The 12,877-nt window shown below is 36.9% G+C and overlaps 1 protein-coding gene across 4 annotated transcripts in view; it reads right to left on the bottom strand.

The window, feature by feature from the left end:
• The window catches only part of mid1 (midline 1), a 46,964-nt gene that overhangs the window by 12,461 nt on the left and 21,626 nt on the right, over positions 1-12,877 (bottom strand). For 3 of the 4 annotated variants that reach the window (XM_067409731.1, XM_067409732.1, XM_067409730.1), the window contains exon 2: positions 5,703-6,433. In XM_067409731.1, the coding sequence (XP_067265832.1) occupies positions 5,703-6,380 (678 nt within the window). In that variant the 5' untranslated portion in view covers positions 6,381-6,433. Of the gene's footprint in view, positions 1-5,702; positions 6,434-10,990; positions 11,252-12,877 lie in introns of those variants that run through there. The other variant, XM_067409729.1, reaches the window with a different exon arrangement.

Raw genomic sequence — 12,877 nt, 5'->3', positions numbered from 1 at the left:
TAATAATATACTTGTAGAAGACATGACAGCATTGTATAGCATGATTTACCCTCAGGAGACTGTAAACCTGCCATTTCTCCTGAACAGAACGTCTCATCTTCAGAGCAGTGAACAATAAAACGCAGTTATAATGGGAAGATGGAGGAATCAAGCAGGAAAATCCCACATGACTTTGAATGGAGCGGCTCACGTCACTTACGGCAAGTTTTTTAGGCCAGAGACTTTCAGTTGCGTTTCAAAGTGCCCCGGCCTGCACGAAAATAGAGGCTTTTATCTGAAACAGTGAATCATTTATGCAATACATGTTCAGGTGTGAAGAGCCAGAGGAAGGTGGAGAAACCTTTCCTATAGTTAGCAGGCATTAGAGAGATTTCAAAATGGGATCCATTAAGCATGTGTAACACTGACATTTCAGAGCAAAACGAAAGCTGCTTAGTTAAATACTTTATCTCTGATCAGAAGAAGTTCTTAAAGAGGTCCTATTCTGCTTTTATTACATCTTCATCTGTCTTTAGTGTTTAATGCTGCTGTCTGAGCATGAAAAGGTTCTGCAAACTCCCTGAAACGCCTCCACTGCAGTCCTGAGTTTTTTTTCCGGGAACAAACATGTCACAATATTCCTTATTTAAATAATTAATATGCAGAATAAAGGGGCGGGGCCTGGTTGAGTTAGTAAAATCCTGGGTTAAAAACAACCCAAGTTGAGTTGAAAATGGACAAACCCAGAATTTGGGTTAAATGTTTATTATATGCTAGATTAAAATGAACCCAAAATATGTTGGAAATTAAAAATCAGACACAATTACTAGAGGAAACAAATAATATCCAAAAGGTGAACATTTATTAAGCAGTTTAATACATGTTTATTGTTTAATTATTCATTATAATAATTAAACAATAATAAATGTTTAAAATAATAAAAGTTAATTTCCAACATTTTGGATTCATTTTAAGCAAGAAATACAGTAATTTTTAAACAATAGTTGAGTTAAATAAAACTACCCAGCAGGTTGGGCAAACTTTTAACCCCAACTGCTGGGTCAAAACAACCCAACCGCTGCGACCGCTGGGTCAAAACAACCCAACCCCAACTGCTGGGTCAAAACAACCCAAACCCAATCGCTGTAAACACTGGGTCAAAACAACCCAACCCCAACTGCTGGGTCAAAACAACCCAATCTCTGTGGTAAAACCCAATCGCTGGGTCATAACAACCCAAACCCAATCGCTGTAAACACTGGGTCAAAACATCCCAACCCCAACTGCTGGGTCAAAACAACCCAATCTCTGTGGTAAAACCCAATCGCTGGGTCATAACAACCCAAACCCAATCGCTGCAAACACTGGGTCAAAACAACCCAACCCCAACTGCTGGGTCAAAACAACCCAATCTCGGTGGTAAAACCCAATCGCTGGGTCATAACTCAAACCCAATCGCTGCAAACACTGGGTCAAAACAACCCAGTCGCTGGGTCAAAACAACCCAACCCCAACTGATGGGTCAAAACAACCCAAACCCAATTGCTGCAAACACTGGGTCAAAACAACCCAATCTCTGTGGTAAAACCCAATCGCTGTCAAAGCAACCCAAATGCTGCAATCGCTGGTTCAAACAACCCAATCTCTGTTAAAACAACCCAATCACTGGGTTTGTCCATTTTAAACCCAACTTGGGTTGTTTTTAACCCAGCATTTTTTAGAGTGTAGTGTGTTGAAACTGGTGGTTATGGTAAGGGGCGGGACATTTCCCAAACACCAATCACAACATGCTGCTCCAGCCGACCAATCAGAGCACAGAAGGAGGGGCTTCATAGAGACAGGAAGTAAACAGAGCGTTACTGACAGACTGGGAAGAGAGGAGCTGCAGCAATGGAGAATATGAGGAGAATAATCAACCTGTTCTAGAAGAGCCCAAAAACAACATCAAGACTCGGCTGATATTTCTGCAGTACAAGTTCATTTTCAACAGCACAAGCATCAGACAAACCCCAGTGAAATATGATAGCTGGAAATTATTACTGTAGTGTCTGTGAGCTTCAGAATCATTCCCAACGATCTGATTTTTCTCAGGAAGGAACGGGGCGCTTCGAGACAAAGGTGTAGAAACAAACACACTTTCCAACAAGAGGAAACCGCCTGACTTCCCTTATTCATCCGTTTCCAATTACTTTCCACTCATTGTCCACCGGTGAGAAGGTCACAGTGTGTTTGGTTAGTGTTGCTGCTCCATTCAGCAAAATTAACATCTATATTATTGTTAGATTAGATTCGATAAACGTTCTTTATCCACCGAGAGGGAAATTCACATGTTACAGCAGCATTTGATAGAAACCATTTTCAGCAATACATTCAAAGAAGAGAAAACAGTGTATTCTTCTGGAGTCAGACGTGTTCGCGTGTCTTCGCTAGGGTCTGAATGTTTTATGACACCACTTTAGGCTTTCTAAAATCTTCTAGCAGTAAATATAACCTCTGTCTATTATTTATTAGAAAACAACAGTTATGAGGGGTTTAGTGTATAGATGGAGAGCAAAAATAACATTTTACACTATCAGTCAAAAGTTTGGGGTCACTGAGATTCATTAATGTTTCTGAAAGAGTCTCAAACTTGTGTTTATTTGATCAAAAAATACAGTAAAAATAGTGAAATATTATTCCAGTGTAAATCAGCTGTTTTCTATGTGAATATATAGTAAAGTGTAATTTATTGCTGTGATTTTCAGCATCATTACTCCAGTCTTCAGTGTCACATGATCCTTCAGAAATCATTCTAATGTGTGTGTGTGTGTGTGTGTGTGTGTGTGTGTCCATCCGTGCTAATCCAAGCGGTCACATACAACACAGCACATGTGCTCCTCTGTTCACAACACAAGCATGATCAGGCAGAGAAATCCTGTAAAATAGGTCACATGACGCAGCAGTGACCCTCAGCATGAATCATTCATGGCCCGCAGCAGCGACAGACAGCAGAAGAGCAGAGGACGCGATGATCTGCTGCATTCGCTTATTGTCTTCAGTGTGTAATAGTGTTGTGTTGATATGAAGGGATGGAGGGCAGGCCAAAGGTCACATATATAGAGAATCATAACAGACGTAAACATAAGAGTTTATGATTTATGCATTTCAGAAACATTTTATGATTTATGTTATTCAGCCTCGAGGGGGTTATTGTTTTTATAAAATGTGGGCATACAATATATGATAAATTATAAATATTTAAAAACTGCTCTGCCAAGAAATATAGTTTGTTAGCATAGAAGTTGGCGAGCAAAACAGAAACTTGGCACATTAATAGCTGGAAAAGTATTAGCATTTTTGAGGCGATACGTCAAAAACGGTTTTGAATCACAAAGATGTGAGTTAATGAGCTTGACGAATCAGTTCTTATAAAACACGACTTCAGAATTCACTCACTGAGGTCTGACTGTGATTTATGCTGGAGAATAAAACATGCAAGTCTCTTCTAGTAACCTCAGACCTTACTTTACTCATAAATAGACAATATGGTATTATAGAAACCCAGAGGAACTCATGATGAATATCCTTCACTGTCCTAATGACTGTAGAAGAAATACAGAGTAAAGATTTTACAGCGTCCAATCAGAATTTAGAGTAAACAATTTTACATCAAGAGTAAACATTTTATATCAAGAGATCGACAAAATCTGTTTGATTTTCCCCCAAATTCTGTTTTATGATTTAATACAAAATTGGTATTCTTGAAAATGATGGTGAAACAGTTTAATTAATCTCTTAAAAATTTAATAAAATGTAAATGTAACAATTCCTTTTATTAAGTGTTGCGCAAGTTTACTGTTCAAAATAAAACGAGGAAAGAAAATTTGTGATATTCCTTAAACATTTTAATAAACTGTATTATTATTATTATTATTATTATTATTACTACTTTAGAAAATTACATTCTACTGTAAACATTTCTTCAGTTGTAATGTAAAATAAATTATTATTAAATTATTTTTACAGTGAAATATAACAATAGCAATATTTCTTGTTTTGTTTGCTTATTTAGTTATTTTTATTTTGTAATAATAATAATAATAATGGAAATCATATAACTTTAATGATTTAATAATTTATTAACATTTTAACAATAATAGGAAAATAAATTTTAACCTTTCTTGATTCTGTGTTTTATGATTTAATAAAAAAAAGTATTTGTCTCATATAATGAAATGATAATGAAATGAAGGCATAACTTACATATGGATAAAATAATAATAATAATAATAAAAACAACAATAATGAAAATAACAGTTATTATTATTACTACTATTATTTGTATTATTATTAATTTATATCCATATTGATATAATAATAATAATAATAATAATTATTATTATTATTATTATTATTATTATTATTATTATTATTATTGTGTCAATATGGCTATAAAATACTATTACTACTACTACTAATTGTAATTATTATTATCATTATTATATAGCCATTTTGATATAAGAAGAATGATAAGTTATTATTATACAGCCATTTTGATATAGTAATAATAATAATAACAATTATTATTAGGGCTGCACGATTAATCGCATGTTATTCTCACGCGCATTTCGTCAGTAAAGCCGGTTCCCTGATTACCGCTAAATCGCCATCACCTGTTTTTAAACGGAGCGCCTTTTAATAGACAGAGCCGTAGTTCACAGACAAGCCACGCAATATCGCGTTCATTATCGCAGGCGATTCATCTGCGATATGAACGCGATATTGCGTGGCTTTTCAGTGATCTACGGCTCTGTCTATTAAATGCCGCTTCATTTGAAAGCAGGTGATGGCGATTTAGCGGTAATCAGGGAACCGGCTTTACTGACGAAATGCGCGTGAGAATAGCATGCGATTAATCGTGCAGCCCTAATTATTATTACTATTATTATTATTATTATTAGTATGTATCAATATGGCTATATAAATACAAATAATAATAATGATAATAATAACAATAGATATTATTATTTTTATTATTTTATAGCCATGTTGATAAATAATAAAGGTAAATATTATAATTATAATAATATAATAATAATAACTGTTATTATTATTATACTTATATCCATATTGACATAATAAAAATAAAAATAATAATTATTATTATCATTATTAATATTATTATATTAATATGGCTATATAATGATAATAATAAACATAATTATTATTATGTTATAGCTGTATTGTATTGACTATTATTATTATTATTATTATTATTATTATGTCAATACAGCTATTAAAATACTACTACTACTACTACTACTAATAATAATAATAATAATAATTATTATTATTATTATCATTATCATATAGCCATATTAATATAATAATTTTTATTTATTTATTTATTTATTTATTTATTTAATTTTATTATTATCATGTCAATATGGCAGGTTATCACAGTTATTATTATAGATCAATACGGCTATTAAATACTAATAATAATAACAACAGTTATTATTATCTTTATTGGTTTATAGCCATATTGATCTATCATAATAATAATAACATTATTATTGTTATTATTACTAATTATTTTATAATTTATATATAAAATCACAACATTTTCGCTCTATACACAAGCGTAGCAAACCTGGATTTTAAAATTTTTTTGTAATCACAATCTCAATTTTTATTCGGTTTTTCCCAACCCCTCCCGGCTGGTGTTGGAGAGCGTCTCTCACCTTCAGCTTGTCGAATCGCTCCCCCAGCGCCGCCACCTGGTGTTCGCGGTGATGCCCCACCAGCTTGCACAGAGAGCAGATCAGCTGCTCGTCCGTCACGCAGTACATGTTGACCTTCTCCTCTCCGTGCTCGGGACAGGCCAGTCCTCGGAGACGCGCGTCCGGCACGGGCTCCGTCAGCCGGTGTCCGGTGAAGGGCTTCTTGTTGGGGTGAGTCGCACGCAGGCATTCCTGGCAGTAGGAAACCTCGCAGGTGACGCAGGTCTTCACCGCCTCCTGCGGCGGGTCCTGCTCGCAGAACTGGCACTGCACCGCCTCGCACGGTGAACTCATGGCCCTGCCGTCATCCACGGCCGGAGGGAACTGGCAGCGCCGGGTCTCGGTCGGCGAGTTGGGCCCGCTCAGAGAGGCCTTCTGGAAGCGGTCGATGATGTTCTGCAGAGTGACGTTGCGCTTGAGGCCGTCTAGACCCTGCTGGTCGAGGGTGATGACATAGCGACAGGTGGGACACTGGAAGGCGGAGTACGGTTTGCTGGACTCGTCGAATGAGCTGCAGTGGGACACCAGGATGCGGTGGGCGCAGTTGAAGCACAGGCTGTGGGCGCAGGGCAGCAGCAGAGGATCCTCGAAAAGCTCCAGACAGATTGGGCAAGTCAACTCCGACTCCAGTGTGTCCATCTTCAGTGAAGCGATGGTGACGTCAGCGAAACCCAGGGAAGCCGTTTAGCCGTCTGTGAAGGAATGAGAGTCTGCGTCAGAGAGCATCGTTGGTACTTTAACACTCGAAACAAATCAAGACCAGAGATAATCATCCATTCAAGCACTTTTAGGACGCATTAAACGGGACAGTGAAACACTGATGATAATCATAAATGCATCAAATCAGCATATCAGAATGATTTCTGAAGGATCATGTGACACTGAAGACTGGAGTAATGATGCTGAAAATCACAGGAATAAATTACACTTTACTATATATTCACATAGAAAACAGCTGATTTACACTGGAATAATATTTCACTGTTTTACTGTGTTTTTGATGAAATCTTTGCGCAGTAGTGTATTTTATTTATTTATTTTTTAACGGTAGTGATCTTTATTTTGAGCGGTAGTGTTTCTCGCTTCACATCCCACTCAAAGCTTTCATTTATATTTGATAATCATAAGCTGTAGGAAAGAAAAAGCTCAAGTGAGAGCTCTTTATCCTGAAGTTTTCTCCTGCTACTCCAACGTTTCTCCAGTAATAGTAAAATCCTTTAGAGTTTCAGATCTCAGATTTGTCTGTAATTAGATCTCAATATGAACTCATTCATTTCTCATTAAACCAGCTGCTTCAGTCCATCTCATGTAAATCATTTTAATTTTTTGAGTGCTTAAAGGGGCGGTTGATTATGATTTGACTTTTTTTTAACTTTAGTTAGTGTGTAATGTTGCTGTTTGATCATAAACAACATCTGCAAAGTTACGACACTCAAAGTTCAATTCAAAGAGAGAGATTTTCTTTTACAGAAATCACTGGTAGGGACTACAACAAGCTTATTTCTGCGTTAGTGACATCACTAACCCCCAAGATTTACATAAACTCCGCCCCCGAGAACACGCAACAAAGGGGGCGGGGCCATGTTGGGCTGCTTTAGAGAAGAGGAAGAGTTGTTGTAGTAGAGTGTTGTTGTCATGCCGTCATTTTACGCCGGACTGCTTCACAAACGAGGGTCAATTCAACACAAAAGATGAACATGACGGCACATGCTAGTGGATGAGTTGAATCAACTCCACAGCAACTACATCAATTTATCCACTAACCATTCAGAAACGTCTAAAAGTTGTAACTTCTTCCTGAGTCTCTCCATCAGTGTCGACTCCGGTTTGAACAATGTAAGGCTGAACACTTTCCTCATTTTGGCTGCGTGAGATTCTCCAGCTTTGTTGTTGTTGAGCTGTTAAAGCTCCGCCCTCTTCTGGAGCAGCAGCTCATTTGCATTTAAAGGGACACACACAAAAACGGCGTGTTTTTGCTCACACCCAAATAGAGGCAAATTTGACAAGCGATAATAAATGATCTGTGGGGGATTTTGAGCTGAAACTTCACACACACATTCTGGGGATCTTATATTACATCTTGTAAAAGAGAGGCATTATAGGTGCTCTTTAACTGTATGTATTGTTAATGCAAAACCACCAGACAAATTTTACTTTATTCAACAATCTCTCACGCATACGTTGTGCTGATCACATGATCAGCTTTGGCCAATACTGAGCCAGCATTCGGACGTAAACACAGAAGCTTCACTGTGTTTCTGCTTCACCTGCGTAAGGCTGAACCACTGCAGTCACATGACTGTTTTAATGATGTCTTTAGTACCTTTCTGGACCTTGAAAGTGTTGATTATATTGCAGTCTATGGACGAGCAGAGCAGCTCTCAGAAAGGCGGAGTTGAGAGAGACCGAATCTTTGATCGAAGCGTTTCAGACACTGAGAGAAAAGAGCTGATGCTGCTGTGGATATTATGACTTTGGATGAATGTGAACCTGTTAAATGACACTGCAAAACTAAATTAGGAACCTTTTAAATAGCATAACAGCCGCTTTTTAAAATTACCCTAATGTTTGAGTTGATAATCTCTGGAAGCAGCAACCTAAAATGTTCAAATATAAGCCCTCTGGTTGCATTCTAGTGTAAAAATGTTTGAGATTTTACAACCAGCCAAAATCCAACTTCAAAGCAACCAACTTTATAATTTTTGAACCAGACCCAGTGACAACTATTGGCTCATTTGATGTAGTTTTGTTTCCCACAGGGAATTTGGGGAGAAACGTCTGAAATAAGTTGATACTTTCTGCTCTATTAAACAACTGCAAACACAGTGAATATTTCTATATGTCATTAAAGCACCACCGTGATTCTGCGTCAGGCCTGATTTCATTGTGTTTCTGATTGTTTAATATTATACTGTGATCTCCTCAGAGAGTGGCTTGACGGCTCAGTCGAGCAGAATCACCTCTCGTACACTGAGGCTTTGTTTCTGATGGGTCCATCACGCCAAACCGGCCGAATTCTCATCATCCGCTCATTATGTGTGAAAGAAGCTCAAACTCGTTACTCCACAATGACCTCTGAGGCCTGTGAAGATGCAGTAATTACTGTCGGAGCAACTGTTCCTCAAAGCCATCAGGAAACAAAAGACCGATTGTTTAAAGTTAATTCAATATCTGTAAAAGTTTGCACAGAAACAGTCGGCTGATGTAAACAATGACCTTCATTTTTTATGTGATGAATCTGTGAATCTGAACCACAATGAGTAAGTTCAAATAAAGCATGCATTATATTAATATTAGTGCACACAAATATGGCCACACATATTTCATATTTTAAAATACACTAAAAAATGCTGGGTTAAAAACAACTTCATTTTAAGCAACAATATAGTAATTTTTAAACATAATAGTTGAGTTAAATAAAACTACCCAGCAGGTTGAGCAAACATTTAACAATTCGCTGTTTAAACAACCCAATCGCTGGGTTAAAATGAAATTGGTAGATTAAAACGACCCCATCTCTGTGTTAAAACGACCCAATCACTGTGTTAAAACGACCCAATCACTGTGTTAAAACGACCCAATCTCTGTGTTAAAACGACCCAATCGCTGTGTTAAAACAACCCAGTCGCTGTGTTAAAACGACCCAGTCGCTGTGTTAAAACGACCCAGTCGCTGTGTTAAAACGACCCAATCTCTGTGTCAAAACGATCTAATCGCTGGGTTAAAACGACCCAATCGCTGTGTTAAAACGACCCAATCTCTGTGTTAAAACGACCCAATCGCTGTGTTAAAACGACCCAATCTCTGTGTTAAAACGACCCAATCGCTGTGTTAAAACGACCCAACCCAATCGCTGTGTTAAAACGACCCAATCTCTGTGTTAAAACGACCCAATCGCTGTGTTAAAACGACCCAATCGCTGTTAAAACGACCCAATCTCTAGGTTAAAACGACCCAATCGCTGTGTTAAAACGACCCAATCGCTGTGTTAAAACGACCCAATCGCTGTGTTAAAACGACCCAATCGCTGTGTTAAAATGACCCAGTCGCTGTGTTAAAATGACCCAATCTCTGTGTTTAAAATGACCCAATCTCTGTGATTAAAATGACCCAATCTCTGTGTTAAAAATGACCCAATCTCTGTGTTAAAAATGACCCAATCTCTGTGTTAAAACAACCCAATCGCTGGGTTAAAATGAAATGAAATTGCTAGATTAAACCAATCTCTGTGTTAAAATGACCCGATCTCTGTGTTTAAAATGACCCAATCTCTGTGATTAAAATGACCCAATCTCTGTGTTAAAAATGACCCAATCTCTGTGTTAAAAATGACCCAATCTCTGTGTTAAAACAACCCAATCGCTGGGTTAAAACGACCCATTCGCTGGGTTAAAAAATGACCCAATCGCTGGGTTAAAACGACCCAAACGCTGGGTTAAAATGAATTTGCTATATTAAAACAGCCCAATGGCTGGGTTAAAACGACCCAATCTCTGGGTTAAAAGACCCAATCGCTGTGTTAAAACGACCCAATCTCTGTGTGAAAATGACCCAATCGCTGTGTTAAAACGACCCAATCTCTGTTAAAAAATGACCCATTCGCTTGGTTAAAACAACCCATTCACTTTTAAAAACCAATTGTTAGATTAAAACGATCCAATCGCTGGGTTAAAATGAAATGAAATTGCTATATTAAAACAACCCAATCGGTGGGTTAAAATTAAATTGCTAGATTAAACCAATCTCTGTGTTAAAACGACCCAATCTCTGTGTTTGTCCATTTTTAACCCAGCTTGGGTTGTTTTTAACCCAGCATTTTTTAGAGTGTAATAAAGTCAAGCCAAGAAACCTCAATGATACAATATAATAAATAATACAAATGCAACAGAATTAAATCCCAAACAGCAGCTTCGTCTAGATTTGTGCCTCATTTCTACTGTAACCTAAACCATAATAGATCATCAATCAAAAGTTCTGAACGGGTTAAAATCGAAGCATCAGGGCGAATTAATGTTTAACTGTTCAAATGCCTTCAGAGCAACAGACCAAAAACCATCTTCTGTTACTCCAAACATTCACTGACTTGATAAGAGCAGCTTAACACAACAAAATCTGGTCCATTTCCACAGGAATCAACTTTTAACTCTGTGCGGGCGCAGTTACACACCGAACGCGGAATATTAGACAGAGTATCAGTCTGCTGTCACACACACACACACTATTACAGTACGCAGTTCTGTTTCACCCACCGATGGATTTCGCGTCGCTTCTCGCTTCACAGCCATTTCCAGAACTTCTGTACAGATTTCAGAAAGCGTGTTTTACGCGGAGAAAAGCTCCAGTGCCAGAGCAGCAGTTCCAGATGGTTCACGCTTAATCCAAAGTCACTGCCAGTGCGCAACGGTGAACTCACACACACACACACATTCTCTCTCTCTCACACACACACACACACACACACACTCTCTCTCTCTCTCTCACACACACACACACACATACACACGCTACAGAGGGAAGTCCGACCCATTTCCGCGAATCGGTTCTTTCGAACAGTTCATTTCAGCAAACAAGAGATTCGGCTATTCTTTTACGTCATCACGTCACCCTTGACATCACGGCGTTCCCATAATATGTCAGCATATCAGTTATTTCAGTGTCATATATTATTATAGTTTTTGTTAATATTTTGAATTAAATTTTATTTTTTATTTTTTGTTTTCATTTTAATAAAATATCTTATTAAATATCTGAAATATTTTAAGTAGCTTTAGTACCTTAACTATTACTTTATTTCAGTTGATGTTTATTTTTCATTTCAATTAATAATTTCTTCTTTTTTTAATGTTTTTAGTTTTAGTTAACACTAATAACCCTGAAGATTATGTATTTTGGTTGTTTATTGTAATTTCACAGATTCCAGTTCAGATTCAGATTTGAAATGGAAAGGAAAAGTTTTGGTCAATATCATTTTGTGACGATTTTGCATTAAAAGAAAACAAATGAAAGCAACATTTTTTAAAACAATTAAAACATGTGAAATCAGAACATAGAAAAATACTAGAACTTCGTAAAATTAATTTGCATCTTTCAGATTTTGCATGTTCAAGCTGTAAATATTTCAGCACATTTTATTTCCTAATATTTCTGACAATTGTACAGCAAATTATCAATCAAATCCTTGCATGATTATCAAAATTATCAAAAACTTTTTAACTGTAAGTTGCATCACCAAATATAGTAAAAATTATATTTTAAAAGAAAATTCATTTTACGTGAAATGATGAGCCTGCATTCAAGTTCTAATGATCTTGATATTTAATAAGCATATATATCATTTTAAATATATAGGCAGGATAGATAGCCAAATAAAATATTATTAAAATTATTAATTCTCAGAATTAACTATGAGAACCACTAAAATTTGCATATGTTATGACCCCATTGTTTACTGTAATGTTTAACAAAAATAAAAAAAATAAAAATAACATTATGAATCACACATGAGCCGCTCCCAATGATTCAAAACGATTCATGAACGAATCCTTTAGAGTGCAGTATTGTGAACTGGTTCATGAGCGGACTCGACTCAAAAGAACGAATCTTTGGTGAATCGGACATCACTAATAAACACACAGACTCAGAGAGAGAGAGAGACGCTGGTAAGTGAAGTCAGCACAACAGGAAAAGCTGCTGATAATTCCAGGAAAAGCTACTCCACCTAGAGAAGTGCCGTGGAAAGAGATTCGGGAGTCACTGTCTGTCCGACTCACTTCTGAGTGACAGAGAGGAGTAAAACACTGGGAATAAATGTGTTGATTTAGTGAAGAGCAGAGACTGATCCAGATTCAGCCGGTTAACTGTAATTATATGGTTTATCCTGATGGATTGACCTCCTCCTCTGCTGTCCAGTCGATTGGTTTTGCTTCAGGCCCAGATGTTACACGCGTATAAAAAGTTCTTCAAATTAATTAATCTTTTAAATTAATTAAAGCCAAACAACATGCAACATCATGAATCTGACAGAGAAATGTGAAAACAGCAGATTCACGTCGGATACACAGAACAAAATCTGGGACAAATATTGTTCTATATGAGCCATAATACCAAGTGACAGATTGATTTATATCAAAACATCA

This window comes from Chanodichthys erythropterus, chromosome 14 (genome assembly GCF_024489055.1).
Source record: "Chanodichthys erythropterus isolate Z2021 chromosome 14, ASM2448905v1, whole genome shotgun sequence".
In the NCBI taxonomy this organism is placed as follows: domain Eukaryota; kingdom Metazoa; phylum Chordata; class Actinopteri; order Cypriniformes; family Xenocyprididae; genus Chanodichthys; species Chanodichthys erythropterus.
This window is presented reverse-complemented; position numbering and strand designations above follow the sequence as displayed.